The 22,686-nt window shown below is 44.5% G+C and overlaps 1 protein-coding gene across 1 annotated transcript in view; it reads right to left on the bottom strand.

The window, feature by feature from the left end:
• LOC147678111 (hydroperoxide isomerase ALOXE3-like) overlaps positions 1-22,686 on the bottom strand; it is a 168,419-nt gene that overhangs the window by 63,307 nt on the left and 82,426 nt on the right. Inside the window, exons 4-5 of the mRNA XM_086945970.1 lie at positions 11,475-11,597; positions 7,072-7,175 (exon numbers count right to left, since the gene is read on the bottom strand). Coding sequence (XP_086802096.1) covers positions 7,072-7,175; positions 11,475-11,597 — 227 coding nt within the window. The remainder of the gene's footprint in view (positions 1-7,071; positions 7,176-11,474; positions 11,598-22,686) is intronic.

Genomic DNA, 22,686 nt, shown 5'->3' with positions numbered 1-22,686 from the left:
TTGGAACAACTGGAGTGGCTGGAGAAGGCAGAACAGCCCTCACAGAATGCAAAAGGAAACAATTGATGGATGGAATGCTCAACAATGCAAACATTCACCCCAGTCACAAATATTGGGGAGCACAAAAACAATGGATTTAGGCCCAGCTCTCTGTACTGAGGTGAATGTTTGAAATTGTTCAACAGTCTGTCCTTCAATTTTTCTTTTTGCAACTGTCACCCAACATGGGTTTGTGCTCTCCGTGCCACTGGAGTCAAGCTAGCCTGGCAGATGAGGGGTGAAACCCTGAAACTGGTTCCAGGATGCTTGTTTCCAATCCAGGGAGGACCTGGCCTAGTCGTTCAGGATGGACTGTTCCCACAGGGAGCAGGGTCAAGTCTGATTTGCATACGGCTGGGTTTCAACTGGAATGGCATGGGGAGCAAGCAAACTATGGATTTAGGCCCAGAGCTCGGTACTGGGGTGAATGTTTGACATTGTTCAACATTCTGTCTATTAATTATTCTTTTTACAGAATGCGTGATTGCCACAGATAAATATTCAGACCTTGAGCCCCACAGTGTTCAGGGGGCTTAAACCCAAACCAAAATGGCCATCATAATTTTGCTTAAACTCACTAGAGGAGAACACAAGCCAGGTACACTGTATACGTAGCTGTGCATATTACATTATTTCCTCCAACAGAAGCGAGAGGCTAGCTTGTAAATATGGTACAGTGAGCTGCATCTGTGGGAACCACGGGGCCCATTAGCAAGGAACCTTGTTAAAATTATCGCAGTTTTATCGGCAGGAAACGTCTGATAAAACGGCGATAATGGGCTTGCTAATATGTGTTATAGAATTCCTATAGAATCCCAGGTTAGATGTGCAGGACATCAATTTTAATCATAGGTGTTTATAGTTACAGTCAGATAAATGTCGGTGTGTTAAAATCTGCATATGTAATGGGTTGCTCAGGTGTATAAATCACAGTGCTTAACCAGTTTAAACAGTGATGTGCCTAAAGGGTTTCAAGTGGCAAGCTGAATCATTGCCCTGCTATCTACAATCAAACACTCAAGTATCCTACGCGCAGTAAAGGTCGGCAACTAAGGTAGATTTCAAACAGATACCAAGCCCACCAGCCGGATAAATATTCATAAATCCTCTTAGTTGTAGTAATAACTTTATTCCGTTAGATAACCATCAAATTATACACAACAACATATGAAACAGGAGCACTAATAAGTAATAAACAAGGAGATTGGTACATGTAATTCATTTTCTAAGAAAGGGGACCTATATGCACCCAAACACAGTATAATCACAATGTCCTGGTTAAAAATGCAATGAAGGAAATCATTAAAAAGTTTCTAAAAGTTTGTTATACATCGTAGTATTCCTCCAGTAATTAAAATAAACAAGTTGACCATGCAAAATGCGACAGTTACTAAAGTGCAAGATAAAATAAAAGTATGTGTTACTTAGGGGACAAACAAAACAAATAGCTAGAAACAGGGCCGGACTGGCCGTAGCGGGCACCAGGCATTCCCCCGGTGAGCCGCATGGGTGGGAGGCCGGTTTGGGGCCCCTGGGGGCAGTTTTAGTTACAGGGCCTGTTTTGCCCTGTAACAAAATCGGCCGAAAACCGACCCAGGCAAAGAGCTTGGCGGCACCCCCCGCCCCCCCAGGAGGGGGTGGGGGATTGGGGGCCGGCCGAGCACTTTGCCAGGGCTGGTTTTGGTTCCTAGTCTGGCCCTGGCTAGAAAACACACATACATTTAAAGCGTTAGCCTCGGATGTGCACTAGAGACTGTGCAACAATTGCATAAAGTGACTCTGCATAGTGCAAATGAATAATTAGGTTACAGTACAACAAGTAAAGCAATTCTATTCTATGGTTTTGGTAGAGCGCGACAGCTGCCCCAGCAATGAGGCGTCCCGGCGCTAGGAACCCAGAACCTGGTCTGAGGGAGGAGGCAGGACAGAGGGAGGGTTACAGGCAAGGGAATACAAACGTTTTCACAGCTTTCCGGAATGCTGGTAGATTGTCTATTGAACGGATATGTTGTGGCAAGTCGTTCCACATCTTGGCTCCGAGGAACCTAAAGGAGCGGCCGCCCATGCGGCTGAGTTTTATGCGAGGGACGCATAGAAAATTTTGGTTGGAGGATCTTAGGTTCCGTGGCGGGGCGTAGGGAGTGAGAAGGGGTCGAAGCAGAGGGGGGTTGTTGAGTTTGAGAATTTTGAAGGACATAATTAGGGTCTTGAATTTGATTCTAGAATCCACGGGTAGCCAGTGTAATTTTTTGATGGTCGCTCTGGCTGAGCATCTGCGGGGGAGGCCGTCCAGAGTTCTAGCCGCAGAGTTCTGCACACGTTGGAGTCGTGCTATCTCACTTTTATTGGCACCAAGAAGGAGCACATTGGCATAGTCTAGACTAGTAACCATGGGAATCTATTACATTTATACATTGTAGTCTCTTGTACCACATAGCTTGTAAAAATGTACTAACAGCAAATACTATTTTTGGTGACGTGACGCTTTTTAAAATCCTGAAAGTTTTCAGGTGACTACTAGTAGCCAAGTCGCGGCAGATTGGAACTAACCATTTGCGATGTATGGTATGGTACACCATGCAGAAGAACAATACATGTTTCTCATCTTCGTTACTCAACCAACATATAGGACACATTTTGAGATCTTGGTTAGTACAGTATTTGCTTGTAAAAGATCTCATTGGTAAGATCTCATAACGGAATCTTTTAAACAGCTTCATGGTCGAGAATGAGTATATTGAATCAAGAAATTCTTCACACATAGAAGTAAACTTGTGATCTCAAAAAGAGCTGATTACAGAGCCATTATTGATATTCGTAGCATAACAGTCGTTTATAAAAGCCCAGAATCGACTTTTTAACAGATTGTTATCTGATTTTCCAATGGAGTTAGGGTCATCCCACAAGTTCTGCAATCCAAATTTGGAAAACCAACCTGAGATGGCTTTGACCCATAGAATGTCCCTAGCTCCATGAAGATTCAATAGCTCTACCATTGAGTCTTTAAAAACTCCAAGTTCGGGTATGGCCCAAAGTCAGATCCAATAAGCTATGGTTTTTAAAATAGCCAGATCGGGTACTCGTTTTATCCCAACATCAAAGTACATGGGATTTAGTGGTGAGGTGGATGGTAGACCCAATAGCCTTCTGAAGAATTTATTCTCAGCGATCGTTAATGAATGTAGATTTCCACAGACCCAAATCTCTGCCCCATAATGAGCAGCTCCCTGTGCGTTTGCACTATAGGTTTCCACCGCAGGGGAATTATGCGCGACAACGTTTTATTGTAAAACCTCAGAATAGCATTAGATCTGTGCTCGCTCATTAGTTTAGATTTTTCCAATTGGCTTGTCCACCTTAAGTTATCCATGAGTCTGACCTCTAAGTAGTCAAAGCTATGAACTCTATCAAGAGCCTTGCTACCTACATAGATATTTCAACTTCTCTTCTTCTTTCAAACACCATAAACTTGCTTTTATTTATGTTTAATTCATAACCTCTTGAATTACAAAAATTTTAAAAAGGGTCGAATAAAATTTGGAGGCCCATTGGTGATTTTGATAAAAGGAGCAAATCGTCAGCAAAAAGTAAAATCAGTATCTTATTATTTTACAAAACTGGGGAGGTGTTCCTGCATAGTTCTAAAATGTCCACAACATTGTTAATATACAGGGAAAAAAGGTTGGGGCTAAGACACAGCCCTGGCAGATGAACTGTATTAACGTTTCTTAGGGAGACCTAACAGTGGTGGAATACCACAGACTTCATCCTCCTCTTTTGTTATCCTGTTCGGGTGAGTTGAGGGTTCAAAGGAGGTATTGAAATCGCCAGCTACTACTGTTTTTTATGTTTGATTCCAATTTATCCCAAAAACCCTCAGGGATGGATAATGTGGGAGATTTATGAAGTTCCCTTGTGCTCCTGACATAGACAGTAAAAATAGACAATCAAAGACCAGACAAGAAAGTCACAGTGATCCACATTAGGTCCAGACTATCAATCGCCATCAGTGTAGAAGTGCTAGCGCAACCATTCTTAATTAGGATCATGAGCCCACCCATCGCTCTCCCACAGTTGGCTACTGGTTTTGCCTTCAAGCTATAACAAATGAACCCATCAATAAGTACTTTTTCTGTTGCCCACGTCACCTGTAACAGGCAAATATCTTGTTCGGCTATATATGCCCTCCATTCTGAATCAATTAATTTCGACCCCGGACCTGCTATGATCCAGGATAGTAATTTGTGGAAGCGCAGGGGGTTACACTGCCCATTCGGCTCAATTTCAGTTGGAGCAACTAATAGCTCCTCTTGGCCACAATTCCCTAGGTGGTTCAACCTATTAGCAAAATAGTGCTCACACCTGCTATCTGCAAGATTGTTGACCAGCTCACAAGGGGTTAGTGAAATTTGATGTAGCTCCATATGGCCATGACTCTCTACTAAGGTAGTTGAGTCTGCCAATCCTACCTTATAATTGTCTGTATGGTTGATCTTTTCATCCCCAGCATAATAACCAGACAGATTACCTGGGTCAACAGAAGAAAGATCTAGGGTAGTTGAATCCACCAACCCCACCTGATGATTGGTCTTTTCGACCCTGTCTTAATAAACAGACAGATTACTTGGGTTTGCAGGAGATAAGTCTGGGGCATCAATGCACCCTGGGGCATGAAGGGTTGTATGTCCCTGCTCCCCTATTGGGGAACATAAATCTACCTTCCCCGCCTGAAGGTAGCCTGTGTTATTAGTCACTTACAATAACCCAGAGAATTACTTTTATCAACAGAGGGTAAAACAATAACATCAGAACACTCAATGACAACAGAGACTAGAGGCAGTCTACTGGTTTCTTTTAAGTTGTTTGACTTCATTAGTGACTTAAAGTCCAATTTAAGAATCAACCTTAGTCAGTCAATTTTATCCAAAGATTTTTGGCTTTAACAGAGTTCCATAAAATTCCACGGGATGGCAGAAATGCCTTTAAGCTAATACCCAGTGATTGCACCCCATGCAAACTGCAAGTGCGTAACTAGAAATCGACTAGGTTTTCGACCATATATTGGGAAGTAAGAGCAACTTGTTTACAATCATGGGTTGATGAGCTCGATGTGTACCTCTTGGCCAGTGGAATATCGGATCTTATTTATGAAGAACATTCCCTTTGAATTCTCAGCCAGTGGATAACTTTATTAACCAGAGCATCCAGATCTTCATACGTGCCAGGTTTCAACTTTGGGACCTGAGTCACATAAATGGAGCAAGAATGGCCTAATTTGGACAAATGACAATCAATTTCCCAAGGTCTCCTTGGTGGATTAGAAGATGGCATAAAAGGATTAGCTTTAGGGAGCATGCTTCTGACAGCAGAGTGATGATCTCCCATCCTCCTTGGATGAATAGTCGTAGGCAAGTTGCTAGTAGCACAACTCAGTAGATTCTGAGATCTTAGTGGCCTTGAGGACTCTAAACTGGATTTAGTTGCTACATGTTGAGAACTATTTGACAACTTCCCCGGGATAATCGCTTTCCCCGTTTGGGGTCTGCTATAAGTGGTGGGAATCACTGGTTGCAAAGCAATGCTTGAAGGTGTGGGAGGGGGTGTTTATGAGTCGTACAGGACTGCACTGTGGGCAAGGGAACTGTGGCCCCCCTCTGGCAAGATGTATCATGCTTACAAGAGCAAAAACAAGTTGTTAACTTGTTAATTGTGTCCGACAACAATAGGATTAAACTTTTCAGGTGGTCCAGTTTGATATCCAGCCTTTCAAGGCAGATGTTCATATCTTGTATGGTAACATAGCCAACATTGATGGGCAAATCTTGATTTATGTCTTTGGGGTCAGTTTGCAGTCCCGTGGATTCATCAACCAACTGTAATGGTTCAAAGTGATTGTGACAGGGAACGTTTTCAATAACATTAATTTTAGGGTCCAAGGAACGATCTGAGCTTGTAGTCCTAGACATTGTTGGATTACACAAATCAATCCTCTCAGAAACTGGCCCATTTGATAGTCCTGCAGGTTCAGATGAGTCACAAACACGGCTAGTGGTCACGTATGATTATTCACAGACTTTCGTTTTTTTTAAACATCGCTGGGACTATTTGCCGTTGGCTCCTCTCTTTCCCTTTGTCCCCACTAGTTTTTAAAAGTTGTTCTACTGCCTCAATAAATTGTCGATATCAGCCAGGCATTGTAGGTTTAGTTGAGCCACATCTGTTCTGACATTCCCAGACTTCTTAGTTTTTTTGGCCAGAGTTTTATTTTTTTACAGCTTAAACTTCCTTGCATTTACCCTTTATCCAACGGTGCAGCAGTACCAAAACTCGGGGTAATATACGAACAGGGAGCATGGATACAACAGACAGAGGCAGTCGCAGCCCAGTGCAGTGATTTAGGGTTATTGATGAAAGTAAGAGAATGTAAATAGCACCATAGTAAGATAGAGCAATAGGATTGTGATGCAATCACTGACTGAATTATCCTCTTGGAGTCTTTGGGTACCCCAGAGATCGGACATTAGGGGAGGTCCCAGCCCAGCCTCCTTCAGGCTCCGATGGGCTTGGATGGGCCTGCTCTTGGGCTGGGCTTTACCCGGGCACATCCCACAGAGTGGGAAGCCTCCAGCAGCCTTATGTGCCTCCAGGCGCAGAAAGGGCATCAGCATTGCGATGCGGGGAAGCTTGGGAAATGAAGGCCCTGCCTCAGCACTACCCCCGGTGTCTCCAGAAGCACGTCCCCCGCAGCGAGAAGCCTCCAGCGGCCTTATGCACCTCCGGGTGCAGAAAGGGCATCAGCAGTGGGATGCGGTGCGGGGGAGCCTGGGAAATTGAATGCCTGCCTCTGCTCTAACCCCTAGTGTCTCCAGAAGCTCGTCCTGAAAAACACATCCGGGTGTTAGATTGTTGCTAATCCTTAAATTCTAATTGAATTGTAAAGTGATGGAATGTCATAAAGCCTCACAAATCAGATTGCTTAAAGTGATCTAGACACACAATGTACACACTGCCTCTTGAAAGTACATTTCTTACCTGAAGTAGAAGTTTTATGGGTCCAAAAAACCCTCTTGAGGTCTTGTAGTGATTTCCAGGATTCCTGACGTCCAAAAAATCCTTTCAGTTTGGTTTCCAGTGTTCTAGGAGAATGAGAGAAGATTTATTTACTAAGAACCATCACATCCAGATAAGTATCAATCAATCAATCATAGCATTTGTAAAGCAAACTACATACCTGTGAGGGTCTCATGGCGCTGGGGGGGGGGGGGGGATTGTTGCTACTGTTTGAAGAGCCAGGTCTTGAGGAGTCTCCTGAAGGTTAGGAGGTCTTCGGTCTGCCGTAGGGGGATGGGGAGGGTGTTCCACATCTTGGTAGCGAGGTGGGAGAATTATCTGCCACTGGCTTTCACTCTTCGTATGCGGGGGACAGTGGCGAGGGCGCGGTCTGCAGAGCGGAGCTGGCAGGATGGGCTGTAGAGGCTGAGTCGGTTGTTGAGGTACACTGGTCCGGTGTTGTGGAGTGCCTTGCGTGCGTGGTGAGGAGCTTGAAGGTTATACTCTTGTTGATGGGGAGCCAGTGCAGGTCTCTCAGGTGGGGTGTGATGTGGCTGCGGCGCGGGATGTTGAGGATCAGGCATGCGGAGGCATTCTGGATATGCTGGAGCCGTTTCAGGAGTTTGGCCAGGGTTCCTTGTAGATTGTGTTGCCATAGTCCAGTCTACTGCTGACGAGGGCCTGGGTGACCGTCTTTCTAGTTGTGGTGGGGATCCACTTGAAGATCCTGCGAAGCATGCGGAGGGTGTTGAAGCAGGAGCAGGAGACGGCGTTGACCTGCTTTGTCATGGAGAGTGTGGAGCCCAGGATGACCCCCAGGTTTTGTGCATGGTCGGTGGGTGTAGAGGGTGCTCCTAGTGCCATCGGCCACCAGGAGTCGCCTCAGGCTGAAGGGGTGGAACCGAGGATGAGGACCTCCGTCTTGTCCGAGTTCAGCTTCAGAAGGCTGTTTCTCATCCAGTTGGCGACGGCCTTCACTCCTTCGTGGAGGGTGGTTTTGGCAGTGTGGGGGTCCTTGGTGAGTGAGTGGATCAGCTGGGTGTCGTCAGCATAGGAGAGGATGTTCAGGTCGTGCCATCGGGCGACGTGGGTGAGCAGTGCCATGTATACGGTGAACAACGTTGGCCTGAGGGATGATCCTTGGGGTACGCTGCAGATGATCTTGGTGGCTTTGGAGCGGAATGTATAATGGAAAGTTTATTTGAACATAGTGTTCTCTGGTTTTCAATAGATAGATTTTGCCATACATGAATGCTGTCGTTATGTTGAACATTTGTGCATTGTGACAAAGCAGTACAAAATTGAAAAGAAGTTATTTATCGGCAAACTCAACCTGAGAATATCTGAGGGCTTTACATGAGCACCAGTTGTGTTACATATATACACATTAATTTTGTTAGGCACGGGGAGATTAAACAATTTGCCCAGAATCTCAGGACATAGACCTGCAGAGACGTGAACCCGGGTCCTCAGCTTGAAAATCAACCACTCTAGTAGCTAGTATACATCCTCTTCTATGCTAGCATATAGGGCAAATAACAATATATGAAATAAATCTGTTCTACAGTGAGGATAGAGTAAGATAGTAACATTTTCTAATGTGAGACTATTTCTAGTACAGTGTCATCACTAAAACTGTAAGGTTGGGGCTGTGGATTAGAAGAGGACTCAGAAATAGCAAACTATTTTTCACTGAAATAATAACTGATTGAATCGGACTAGTGGACATAACATCAGTTCAGTTCAATGAAATCATGAGCCACAAACAACTGTGATAGTACTAAGAAAGAAAGGTAAAGGCTGCCTAATATATCAGGCCTGTGTCCTTAATATTCAAAACTGATATAGTAATAGTTTCAATTTTATTTGATTAGCGCAGTTAATTAAACCATTGCTATAAAATATTAGCATTAGCACAGTTATCATATTAAAAAGCAAAACTGGAAAACACACTATCAGGATTAAAAAGTCTATGCATATAAAAGCAGTCTTATAGTTACCAGTGTGATCACACTACTGAGCTAGGCCAGAAATAAAATAGATTAAAACAGGAGGTGCTAAACCAGGGGACAAGAAAAATCTGTAATGAGTTTTTGGGGGGGAGGAGCTGGAAGCACTGGGGCCAAAGAGGGTGAAAGAAGATTGTCCAGGAGTCTTACAAACTTTCCAATCCTTGCGAGCGCTTGAATGTCTGAAGAAGTAAAACAGAGGACCGTTGCCTCCCAGCATGACCTAATGTCCCATTTTGAAAATACGGCTTTTAAGAGTAATCTTCTAGGGGCATCCATGACAGGGCAACAGCACAAAAGATGCAACCATGATTCAGTTTGGTAGGTGCACAGTCTGCACGCCCCCCCCCCTCCTTTGAAGGGGCCCATCTTTAAAAGGCCGTAGAGCACAGGCCTAAGAGGCGCATGAACATTATGTTCTTCCGAGCCACTGCATTTAGATTGTCCAGCAAATAAGATTGCGGTACTCCAGGATGGTATGAAATATTCAGGGGGAGCAAGACAATAGGTGTTTTTAAAACCTGGAGGTCCATCCGATGAGAGATTAGTTTCACCTGCTTATTGATAACTTTTTTCCAGACTGGATATGGAATAGTGTCTGAAGTTAGTAGTGAGTTGTCGATCTCTAGCATTTTTATGGCCTTTGTAATCAGACGATTCCATGGATTTCCAGGACTGGCAAAGGTTTCTTTGAGCCGGGATTTTAAGGTAGTATCTGCAGCTTTTAATGACTTTATAAAATATTTCAAAGTATCTGCCTCACAATAGATGGATTGTCTTTGTAGGCCCAGCTCCAGACGTAGTCTTGCCCTCTGAATGAATTTCGGAAGATGAAAGATTTTTTTCTAGGTGGTAACTTGGGCGAGGTCAAGACTAGCAGAGCATGCACCAGGGAAGGCCTGATGCCCATAGTTTAAGGCAGGGGGTAGTGTAGCTTTGTTCACCTTCAAAATGGGTTCTGCGGAGGGGCTGCTCAGGGTCTGGTTCAGTCGGGTCAGGGAGTATGTTATTGCACCTTCTCTTTTTTTCAAGGCAGCTAAGTGAGCTGATGGTCTAGAAGACTTGCAAAACCAAACTCCCAAATAATTATATTTTTTAGTTGAATTGATCTTTTCAGGCCCAATGTGCCACCTTAGACTTCTCTTGTTCTTACAGCCACCGAATATCAGAACCTTGGTCTTATCATGATTGATTTTTAAGGAGTTGGCGGTGTTATATATATGGAGCTTACTTAGCTCTCGTTGGAGCCCCGATTTCACCTGGCCCATTATGAAAATATCGTTAGCATATTGTAGAATATGCAGATTCCTTTTAGCAAGGCCCAAATTTGGATATAGGAATAGGAGTTGGCCCTGGTAGTGCTTCTACGTTGGTTGTTATGGCAAACTGTTGGCAAGCAAAATTGGCCAAATTGTAGTGTTTGCTAGGTACCGTTGCCTGAAGCTGACCACCTTAAATAATGGGTGCTAGCCATCCTCTGATCACTCACTAGCTTTGTGTTTGTGAGCATTGCTGTGTACCCCCCACGTTGTGATGGATGGGCAGTAAGTTCAGTTATGACTTTAAGAATAGAAGAGGAAGATTTAAAGATTGATTTAGAGTATATAAAGTTAAATTACTTAATGTAACACCATCATCTCTCTGGTAATTCAGTCAATTCAAGGAGACAGGAAGTATGCAGATACAATGCGTGTGCCTAACATGCACATGCCATAACTATGAACACTTAAATGGTGAACACTGAAGGGCATCCTAGACTTATAATGACTGAATGAGATTAGAAATACGACTGAAAGTTATTTCGCTCACTCTTCATTCTATATGTAGTGGCTGCAGGACATGGTTCATCTTAAAATGTTTTTAACAAAATTGCTGCCATTCTGTTATATCCTGTTTAGGTATTAATGCATCTCCTATGTTTCCTGGACTCCTAGCTGCTCGATCAGTGTGAGTGTTCTGAGTGGAATGTTGGTGTGATGGAGACAAATAGAATGTTTGGGTGCCGGTGAGGTGAGGTGTGACAATTGCAGACGGGCTGAGCAGCAGACAGAGTACTCCTGGTGGGCCTCTTGTACTTGAATACCATCCTGCAACTAAGACTTATAAAGAATATTGAAAGTTACTACTCGGCTACTTGTCATACATCACAACACATTTGTACTATGGTTCTTAAAGGAACACTGTACAGTCCGCGGTACCAGCTAGAGTAAAAGATCTTGAAATTCAAAAGAAAAACCTTACTTGAGTCATGCCTGATTTCAATTGAAAGTGGCCACTCTTATTGTCTCATTAGAAATCCAATTGCTAAAGAGAGTATGGCTCCATTTGAAGCACCAACTTATATTTGTTCTGAATTCCATGATACTCAATACTTACGAAGTTTTCTGCGTAAGAGCAAAATTCAATGCTTTGGAAATGGAGTATTTAACGTTAGAGTCTAGTTCCTTGACGTTATCCACATCAATGCATCTTGGAAAGGCTTTGTGGTACACTTTCCACCTAGCAGAGGCAGAAGGATAGAGAAAAAACAGGAGAAAAGTGTCAATGAATACTTCAGTCAGGAAAAGTGTTCTAGAAACCAGCCTTCTAGGCATAGGAAAATGGCTGCAATTTATGTCACAATTTTATATTTAATGAACAATCATATGTAACCATGACATTAAAAGAAAGTGTATGTGCCTGAAAGCAAAGGGTGTGGGCAGAGGTGGGGGTGTTGTGTGGTGTAAGATATTGGGCTGTTGGTTGACTGCAGTGTGAGCCTTGGTCGAACATTAAACATAATTCTTGTCATGGTTAGGCGCAAGCTAACCCTAAATGAACCTGTGCTCATCCCTGGGTAGCTTGGCACACAGAAGTCAGGCTTAACTTAGAAGTAATGTGTAGAGTATTTGTGCAACACTTCAAATAGTAATAAAGTGGAAAATACCACACAAAAAGGATCCCACGCTATGTTGGAAAAAGAGTTTAAGAAATAAAACAAGAGCAAAAAAGACAAAAATCCAATGAGTAGAACTGGAGATATGCAGTTTTAAAGATTTTTGTGAAAATAGCACCAAAAAGCACCAAGCATTACTTGGCGTCTGTTCCGATGTAGCTACCAGCTGAGGGGCAAAACTTTGCATCACTCAGCATAGATTACAATGAGGCTGGCAGCTGTGAGGTGAGGCTTTTCGGGGCTTCAAGTCTGTTCCAATGCGGACCAAAGATGTACTTTGCAGGAGCACATTCAGGCAAATTTTCAAGGGTCCACGGCTGGGGTGGCACCACTTGGGAGGGCAAGACTAGGATAGAAGAGCCCAGGTGCTGGGTTTAATGTTGTTGGAAGCCTGGTGTGCCCCATGGGCCTCTGACCAGGAGGCCAGCCAACTAGCCCTTGTAGTCACTCTGGGTTTAAAAGATGCAAGTCCTGACCCCAGCCAGGCATGTGCGCAGCATGTCAGCAGTCCTCCAGAGCAGCAGTCCAGCAGAGTGGCAGTCCTCCCCGGCAGAGTATCCATAAGTTCAAAGGTTTGCGGAAGAGGTGTTGTCTGAGGTCCAATAGTTATACCTGGTGCCCTTCCATTGGAACTGGTGGGGGGAAAGCTTCTAGAAACTTCCTTTAAAGTCCCTTGGCAACTTGCCTTTCCTGCCTACACTTCAGACTAACTACAGGGGATATGCAGTCCTTTGTGTGGCAGAAGGACACACCTATTCAAATGTAAGTAGGGCTGTGCCCAGCTCCTCCCTCCCATCCTGCAAGCGATGGCCGATCCAGGCACACCTAAGTTTTATATTGTGAGTCACTGTCTAGGAGGAATACAAATAGTCCAAATGCCAACTACACCTAGCCATGTGATCCAGAGACAGGCTGCAGGCACTAAATGGCTAAGGCAGGAAAATGCCAACATTCTAAAAGCTTTTTAATTGTACTATGGGCAGGAGACTGCACTGAATGATTGACTCTGCTAGGCTTGATTTCTATGCGGACTACTTAACCGGTAAGGTTTATACTTGTACAAATTCTTTGTGATTGCTGACCACAAGTACTGTCTATTTTCTTTGTGAATTCTTGTGGGGTCTTCATTACAATTCCTTTAATTTGATTGTACTGAGAATGACCTTGAAGACTATACATTGAGGTCAAAACATCAATACCAAGTCCTACTGTGTCCAATGACAACTACTGGATCCACATCATCACATTGATTCATTGTGTATGAAGGACTGAGAATACTTTGAGTGGACTTTGTGGTCATTAACCTCTTCCATGCGTCCGACGCCCCCCGGCCATCCAATGTCACAGTGGGCATGTGCGTCGGAAGGCTGGGGGCCGTCCAATTTGCGCATGCATGGAATTTGCCCACACAGCGCAGGAATGTGCGCCACAGCGAAGCAGTTAATCTTTTATGTGTGTAATCAAGCAATCGTGTTTTGCAAGATTAATGTTAGTCTGGAACATTACAATCTGCAGCCTTAAGAAATGTCATCTATTGAATACAATTCTTTGTTGAGATCATTATTTTTATAAATATAATCAATTAATGTTTGATTTATTACTGTGACATGTTGGGGTAGATAGTTGAAAATGTAACATATATAATATTGTGCTCTTCGATCAGAATCTCTTATTTACCTACACAATAGTTCATACCCATGCATGGAAGGGTTTGTTGGGTTGCACTTCTTTCTAAAATAACTTTCTAAAACTGGATTTTCAAAGTTATAATTTAAAATCCGACTTCACCATAAGTTAGGATTTTTCAGTATAATTTAAAAGACACCAAACATGAACTGGTTAACTGCTCCCATCTGGAAATTACATATTATTAAATGTAAGTATGTAACTCCAATATTATCCCATGGATGAGGTAGGCCTTGCGGTAGAGAAAATCTTTTCTAAGGGTTTTTCACTACCAGGACATGTAAAACTAAAAAGTAAATACACCACTTTTTAAATATACTGCACCCTGGCCTCTCGGCTGTCCAGGGCCTAACCTAGGGGTGGCATGCATATTAAAAGGGAAAGTTTCAGCCTGGCAAAAGCTTTATTTTGCCAGGTTGAAATGGCAGTTTGAAACTACACACACAGGCTACTATGGCAGGCCAGAGACATGAAATTGGGTAATAATGTAATTCCATGGGTGTAATGTTTTTCCTTTAAGGTAGCTTATACTTTCTAGAGAATTTGCAAGTATATACCCAGAATTATTAGCAACTGTATTTGCTTTATAAATAGCATTAAACTAGGCACAGTTTTCATTTATTGTGAAATGTTAACACGTATAAGGCATATTTAGTCCCTATTTTATTATTCATATTTAGCCTATAATGTTTTTAATATTTCAGTGCTTTACAGTGATTAATTGGAGATATTTTTCATTAGATATGTTTCTCAATTATAAATCACAGTTTTTAACTCTTTACTGTAGGTCAGTCCTGATGTTCCTATTATTAATATATGTATATTTATTAATTCTTGGATGTTTTTTGTTTTACTTCCCTTTTCCCTTTTCTCTTCCCTTCCTTCCTTTGGGCTATTTACTTCTTTATATATTTAAATATTTGTATATTTTTGTCAATCATTAAGAGACTTAAGTTGCATCAACTTTTATTAATCTATTTGCTTATTTATTGTTAAACGTAACTGAAGTCAATGTTTCATTAACTAATCTTATGCAAAAGTTTGAATAAAGAAAATTACAACATAAAGTACTATTGAAGTAGGTGGCACAATCAGTGCTGCAGGCCTGCTGGTAGCATTTAATGTACATGCCTTGGGCACAGGTAGTCCCCTTTTACTAGGGACTTATAAGTAAATTAAATATGCCATTTGGTTATAAGGCAATCTTACCATGTTTTAAGGAGAGACTACAAGCACTTCAGCACTGGTTAGCAGTATCAAAGCTTACAGAGTCCTAAGCCCAGCAAAAACTACTCTAGCAAAAACAGGAGGTCTGAAGGCAGAAAGTTGCGGGGTAATCACACCAAAAATGCCAGGTCTAACAGGAGGCGTCTTTCTTGTCCATCTTAGATCCCTAGGTTTTGAACTAGCTGCCCAAATATTTTGCAAGCATTGCCTCCTCTTTCTTGTTAAAGTTTGCTTTACACTCAACAAAGTATGTCTTTTTTCTTTGTTCACTTCTGGACTTTACGCCCCTCTTCATGAAGTAGAACCATTAATGCTTGCCTTATAAAACCCCCTTCATGGTTTGTATCTGTCCTTTGATAATCACTCTAATGGGTGACCAGAAACGATTCAACTTCTGTTGCTGGCCTACCACTTCACCACAGTTGCTTACACTAGGTGGGGTTTTGAGTAATTTATCACTTTATTTGATCTACTGGTGGTTACTCATGTATTTCAACATTTTTCTTCAAGCCCATATTGGGAGAGGGCCCTGTTAAATAGGTTGGGGTAGTTTCCTTAATCCCTGCAAATTAGAATCCTTCTCCTGTGGAAGCTAGCTCCAAAGGCTAAAGCACACCCAAGTTTGCTCGTGAAACAGGATTGACATTGTTGTTTTGGGGGATGAAATGTAGCATATGGGCATTATAAGAGCTCATGAGATATGTTAGAGGAGTGAGTAATGTGGTGTTGTGTGAAGAGGTGTGTTCTAGTGTAATGAGGTTTTGGATGTTGCAATGTGTGCTGTAGCATCGTGTGACATGCAGTACTATGGAATGTACAGTCATGGTGTTGTGCAATGCGATATGGTGTTACCTAATATGATATGATGTTGAACAGTGGTAAGGTATTAATTTGTCATGCATGGTACATGCTAAAATGCATTATGTATTTGATATTGTTTTGCATGGTATGGTGTTTTGTTCTATGATGTGTTACAGTTGATAGTATAAGATGTGATGGAGCATTTGGTGAGGTAGTGTTGCATGTCCTCTAGTGCTGAGGGTGGATGTATTGTTGAGTAGTTCTTTGATGTTGTATGTGGAATGTGGGACAATTTGGCACAAGGCTAAAGGTTGTGGGTCTGTCTTTCTGCTGCTCTCTCAGACAAGAGGCCAAAGTGAGATGGATATTTCCTGCACCCTCCTGACAGGCCCATAGCCTCACTTGGTATATGCACCGTGAAACGGATGTGTCAGAGGTGGCAGTCCAGCCCTCTTCACTTAGTAGGGATATGACACAAAATCTTTAGCCCACTGAAACCTGCTTTAAGGGACAGAGATTTGTCACCCTTATCCTCAATCATTTATACCTTCAAAGCCACCAGGCAGAAGTAGCTAAATTCAAACAGTCATTTGTAGAGCACACTACTCACCCGCGAGGGTCTCAAGGTGCTAAGGGGGGGGAAGCTGCTACAGCTCAAACAGCCAGGTCTTGAGAAGTCTCCTGAAGGTCAGCAGGTCCAGGGTCTGTCACAGGTGGATGGGGAGGGTGCACCAGGTCTTGGCGGAGACGTGGGAGAAAGATCTACCACCGGTGGTCGTTTGGTGAATGCATTGAACCGTGGCGAGGGCGAGCTCAGCAGAGTGAGCTGGCGCTTGGGAGTGTAGAAGGTGAGGCGTTTGTTGAGGTATGTTAGTCTGGCAGCGGGGAGTGCTTTGTGAGCGTGGGTGAGAAGTTTGAAGGTGATCTGCTTGTTGAAGGGAAGCCAGTGCAGTTCTCTCAGGTGGGCTGTGATGTGGCTGTGTCGGGGAATGTCGAGGACGAGGCGTGCGGAGACGTTCTGTATGCGTTGGAGTCTTTTCTGAAGTTTGGCTGTGGTTCTCGCATAGAGGGCGATGCCGTAGTCCAGCCTGGTGACGAGGGCCTGGGTTACTGTCCTCCTGGTTTCGGTGGGGATTCATCTGTAGATCTTGAGAAGCATGCAGAGGGTGTTGAAGCAGGAGGAGGAGATGGTGTTGACTTGCTGGGTCATTGACAGTGATGAGTCTCGGATGAGCCTCAGGTTGCGTGCTTGGTTAGTGGGTGTTGGCGCAGCTCCCAGCGAGCTGGCCACCAGGAGTTGTCCCAGGAAGAGGGGTTTGAGGCGAGGATGAGGACCTCCATCTTGTCTGAGTTCAGTTTCAGGTGACTGTTCTTCATCCATTCGGCGACGGCCTTCGTTCCTTCGTGGAAGTTGGTGTTGGTGGTGGCTGGGTCCTAGGTGAGGTAGAGGATCAGCTGGGTGCTGTCAGCGTATGAGACGATTTTGAGGTCATGCGATCAGGCTGAGGGTTGATCTTTGGGGGACGCTGCAGGTGATTTTGGTGGCTTTGGTTCGGAATGGAGGGAGGCGGACTCTGTGTTCTGTCGGTGAGGAAGGAGGTGATCCAGTCCAAGGATTTGTTGCGGAACCCTGCATAGAATGTGGTGGCAGACAGTGTTGAAGGCGGCCGAGTGGTCTAGGAGGATGAGGGCTGCGGTTTCACCATTGTCCAGCATGGTCCTGATGTCGTCAGTGGCGGTGATGAGGGTGGTTTCGGTGCTGTGGTGCTGTGGAATCCGCATTGGGACTAGTCCAAGGTGTTGTTCTCTTCAAGGAAGCAGGTTAATTGTCTGTTGACGATCTTCTCTATGACTTTCACAAGGAACGGGAGCAGAGAGATGGGGCGGAAGTTCTTGAGGTCCTTTGGGTCTGAATTGGGTTTCGTGAGTAGGGCGTTGATCTCTGAATGTTTCCAGCTCTCCAGGAAGGTGGTGGTCTCGCGGGAGCTGTTGATGATCTTCTGGAGTTGGGGTGCGATGATGGAGCTCGCATTGTTGAAGATGTGGTGAGGGCAGGGGTCTGACGGTGAGCCGGAGTGGATGGTGTTCATGGTTTTAATGATGTCTTCGCCGTTGATGTGGTTCCAGGAGAGCAGGAGGCAGATGTGACTTTTGAGCGGTGAGTCTAAGGTGTCGGCGACTGTTGGTGGGGGAATGAGTGTTGAAGCTGTCGTGGATGTCTCTGATCTTGCGGTGGACGAAGGTGGCTAGAGAGTCGCAGAGGTCTTGAGACGGCGAGATGTGGTTAGAGCTGGGGCTGGGTTTGGCAGATTCCTTCATGATGTTGTTGAGCTCTTTGCTGTTGTGTGCATTGTTGTCAATCCGTTCCTTGAAGGAGGTCCTTTTTGTGGTTTGAGTGAGACTTGGTAGAGCCTACGGCTGGCGTTCTTGAGGGCTGCATGATTGTCTGGTGTCTGTTTGTGGCACCACTTCTTATTGAGTCTTCGGCAGGTCTGCTTGGATGTCTGGAGGTTGGTGGTGAACCAGATGGCTCATCTGTCAGTGCGTCTGTTTGGGGGTTTCTTGATCGGGACGAGAGTGTTGGTGCAGTCGTTGATCCATTGTCTGAGGTTGCGGGCGGCTGTGTCGGTATTGGTGTGGTCTGGTGAGGGGTCTCGGGCGAGGGTGGCGGTTAGCTGGTCTTCGGTGACCTTGTTCCAGCTGCAGTGGGGGATTCATTGCAGGTTGTTGTGTGCAGAGGTCGTCTCGAAGTAGAAGTGGATGCAGTAGTGGTCAGTCCAGTGGAGTTCGGTGGTGTGGCTGAAGGTGACATGCCTGCTGGTGGAAACAATGGGGTTGAGCGTGTGTCTGGTGGAGTGAGTGGGTGTCATGACGAGCTGTTTTGAGTCCGAGATTGGCGAGATTGTCTAGCAAGGTAGTGGAGTTGTTCTTTTTGGCGTTTTCAAGGTGGAAGTTCAGGTCTCCGAGGAGGATGTCGTCTGTGGAGGCCAGGGTGTGTGAGCTGAAGATGTCTGTGATGGAGTTGTTGAACTGTGGCCGGGGTTGAGGGGGTCTGTAGACGGGGGTTCCTCTGAGGGTGGTGTTGGGATCGGTGTGGATCTTGAAATGTAGGTGCTCAGCATTGCTGAGGGTGTCTTCTGTGTTGGTCGAGGTCCTGAGGGAACTTATGTGGACAATGGTGATTCCTTCTCCCTGTCTGTTGGTGCGGTCCCTGCGGGTGATTTTGTAACTATCTGGGATGGCTATTAGGGGTGGGCAGACATCTCCGTTCGGCCCACGGAATGTTCGGAAATTTTCCCTTCCACCCTTGCGCAAAGAGGGTGGAAATTTGCGGCCAATCTCCACACATTCAGGGGCGGAATGGAAGTTGGCCGCCCGCCCGCCTCCCGCCTGCCTCCCTCTTCCCGCCTCGCGGTCCTGGCGAGGAATGCACATGCGCAGGCTTCCACGCATGTGCAGTTTAAAAAATGAAGCCGCAATGGGGAAGGTTGCGGCAGCAATAAGGTAAGTTTTATTCAAGTTACATTTCAGGCTTTTAAATATAATTTAACAAGACATGGGGAGGTGGGCGGGAAGGGGATGTCCTCGCGTAACGGAAATATTGCGGAGGGGCACGGAGATTGGTTCGATAGTCCCTTACACGACTTACGCCCACCCCTAATGGCTATGGCAACGCCGGGTGCTGATGATGGGCTCATCCAGGTCTTCGTCAGGAAAGCGACGTCCGGGGAGGATAAGTCGAGCAGGTCTCAGAGTTTGATGGCATGCTTGTGTATGGAGCGAGTGCTGAGAGGTATTCATCTAAGAAGGTTCTGACCTGTCCTGGTGGGAGGGGCAGGTGGTGCTGGTGGTCGCTGACTGGTAAAGCTGCAGTTTCGGCATGGAGGGGGAAGCAGAGCAGAGGACTGGTGCGAACTCGCGGCAGCAGCGAGGGTGGGAGCACGGACTCGAAGTGGTGTAGCCGTGCGTAGTGGGGAGCGACCTGCCTGTGACCAGGGTAATTGGAATTACATTCTGATATATGTATTTGGTATGTACAAATAAATATACGATGATATAAAAATTATAGCAACATTATATGTGTTATAACATCAATAAACATCCACAGGTCACCACATCATAGCCCCGATTTAAAGGCTGCTAATTGGACTTTCAATTTTAAGTTAACTCAATCAATTTTTGTGAAAAGGTCTACATCTATCTTCCAATATAATGTGTTGAGACTATTGAAGTTGTGTGTTAAGGTGCTCTACAAAATGGTCTGTGTGGTGGTGGTGGTGGATGTTGTGATGTGGTTATGAACAAACAAGATGATATAAATAAGAGGGGTGTACTACAGTGATGTGCTGAATCAAGTAATACAGTATGATCAAACAGATGGCATGTGATCTAGTAGGATGAGGTATTAGATGTGTGAGTTAGTGTGGCATGGTGGTTAGTGTTACATGGTGAGGTCTTGTATTATATATTGTGATCATTTTATTATGGTGTATGTTTGTTTATGATGTGCTGGTTACATTGAGGAGTGACCTTTTATAGTATTTTATGGACTACATTAACTATTATTATGATTTGAAACAGATTGTTAAGAGATCTGTTAAAGTGCAATTTACTGGCATTCTGGGAATTTTATAATCAGTTGCATTATGATCTAGTGAGTATGGTATGGTGAGGCAGTGCACATTTTGATGCAGTGTGATGTGAAGTTGGATGGTGTACGATGTATGTGATTTGGAGGGGCGTCAAGTTGGGTGTAGTGTGTTATTGATTTAAATGTTAAAGTGAGGTAGGCTGCCATGTTGTGTTTAGTGATTTATATGGTCATGAAGTGCTCTGCAATATGAGATGGTATGTTGACATCCTGTACAGTGAGGTATGATATGGTATGGTACGGGTGAAGTCTAAAGTAACTCAGTGAGTGTGAAACATGTATGTTGACTCCCCCTGCCCTCAAGACCCTTTTCATACAAGAGATCTCCTAAAGGGCTTTTCTATGTTGCATTTCTCTCCCTTTGCAACCTTAGAAGGGGCAACGCTAGTACTTAGGACAGTATGATCAGGAGCCACAGTAAAACCAAGAGTTTTCTCATCTTAATGTTCCACTTTTTAAAGAGAGTCTGAAAATCAGGATAGCCTCCCTTGAGGCAAGCCTTCATATTGAGAAGTTGGTCAGGATCCTAGGTCAGAGGAGACAGAAGATCAGTCTTCCCCTTCTGAGATGCCACTGTCCCATTCCCAAAGAATGAGAATAAGAAGCCTAAGAACGTATCAATCTGGAATGCAGAACGGCCCTAGATGCATTTATTGTCAGAGTCATTATTGATTCTCTAATTGTGTTCTAGCTTTTTACATTGGCGTTTAGATGCTCTTAGAGTGTTAGAATAGCACAGAGTAGCTGGATGGGGGATTTCCCAGTTTGAACAGTGAACGGCTGTTTCACAAAGTCAATATCCAAGAGTTAAAGCTAATAGCGCCCTCCATGAATGTGGAAATTAAGGCAAAGCTTTGGCTAAATTGTCAGCATTAATCTTAGACCTAGTTGTAGACAATTTACAACAGCGGGTCCTGTTTGTAAGGATTTATGATTGAATCAACCATAAAAGGAACCAGGTGGTACAATTTGATTGCTAGGCATGTTGGTTAAAAGAAGGTCTAATCTGTGGTTGAAAATAAACATATAGCACTAATGAAAGTCAAACTTTAGCTTTGAAAGCAACTGTAGGCCTCATACTCCACCATTTTTTGGACGTTTGCTGACAACGTTCGGTATCACATGGACAAACTTGTATTTTTATGTCCCGGTAGAATGTTTGAATGTGTTTTCATAAGCAAGACAATGACCTCCACAAGAATATTAAAATGTAATCTCAGCAAAGTTACACATGTTTAAGTTCTCACCTAGAGATCTTAGCAGAATCATATAAACTGTTGCAATATTTGTTTTAGTATAGGTAGTGTTAGGAATGGGGATCTCTAGTTGGCAAGGGTTTGCACCTTTGTCCAAGTAAGGACCTTTCTTTCTAGTCAGGATAAGGGAGTTACACTCTTAAAATAACCCCTGCTCACCCCCTTGGTAGCGTGGCATGAGCATTCAGGTTTATCTTAGATTCAGTGTGTAAAGCTTTTACCCCTGACCAACAGTAATACAGTGAAAACACTACAAAAGGACACCACACCACACCAACATTTTATTTACTTAAAACAAGATCAAAACGATAAAAATCCACAATATAGCACTTAAAAAGGTATACTTTGCAAGAATAATTGAAAAACACAGTTCGTACAAGTTGGTAGCTCTTCCGGGGCTACCGTGATGCTGAAATCAACAGAGTTCCAGATGACTGAGTCAGTGCGGGCCAGTGAAAGCGTGAACAGACTCGTAAACAGTACCTTTCTCGTTGCGGCTGACATGTTGGTGCGAGCCGGTCGTGGCAACCGTCATGGTTGCATTGCAAAATGGAAGCGGTGCAGGGTGCGGTGCCCGCTTGATGCAGTGCAGGCAGTGGCTCTCTGAGGATCGTCCGAACAGCAGCGGTGAGACCAAGGCTTACGGTGCAGGGAAAGAAGGTGCTCAATGCGGTATTGGCAGGTTGAGAAGCAGGCGACAGAGCCGGTTAGCGAGAGCTGGTGTCGGTCGGCCCAAAGGGCTGAGTGGGATGAGGTGGTGCATCCTGAAACTTATGAGCGGTGCCCCCAGCCACGATGCAGTCACGGATCTCGAAGTCAGCAGCAGCAACGGCATCAGTGAGACCAGTATCGTGAAGTGAAGCGAGGTGGTGCAGAGTGTGGTGCCCGATATGAAATTGGTGCCACAGTCAGAAACTACCTCTCTGGGGATACCCACAAGGGAAAAGATCCCCATTAACGTCCGACTCACCACTGGTGCCGTCGATGTCCTGAGAGGGATTGCCTCCCAGTACCGGGTGGCATGGCCCACCA

This window comes from Lissotriton vulgaris, chromosome 12, assembly GCF_964263255.1.
Source record: "Lissotriton vulgaris chromosome 12, aLisVul1.2, whole genome shotgun sequence".
NCBI lineage: Eukaryota > Metazoa > Chordata > Amphibia > Caudata > Salamandridae > Lissotriton > Lissotriton vulgaris.
This window is presented reverse-complemented; position numbering and strand designations above follow the sequence as displayed.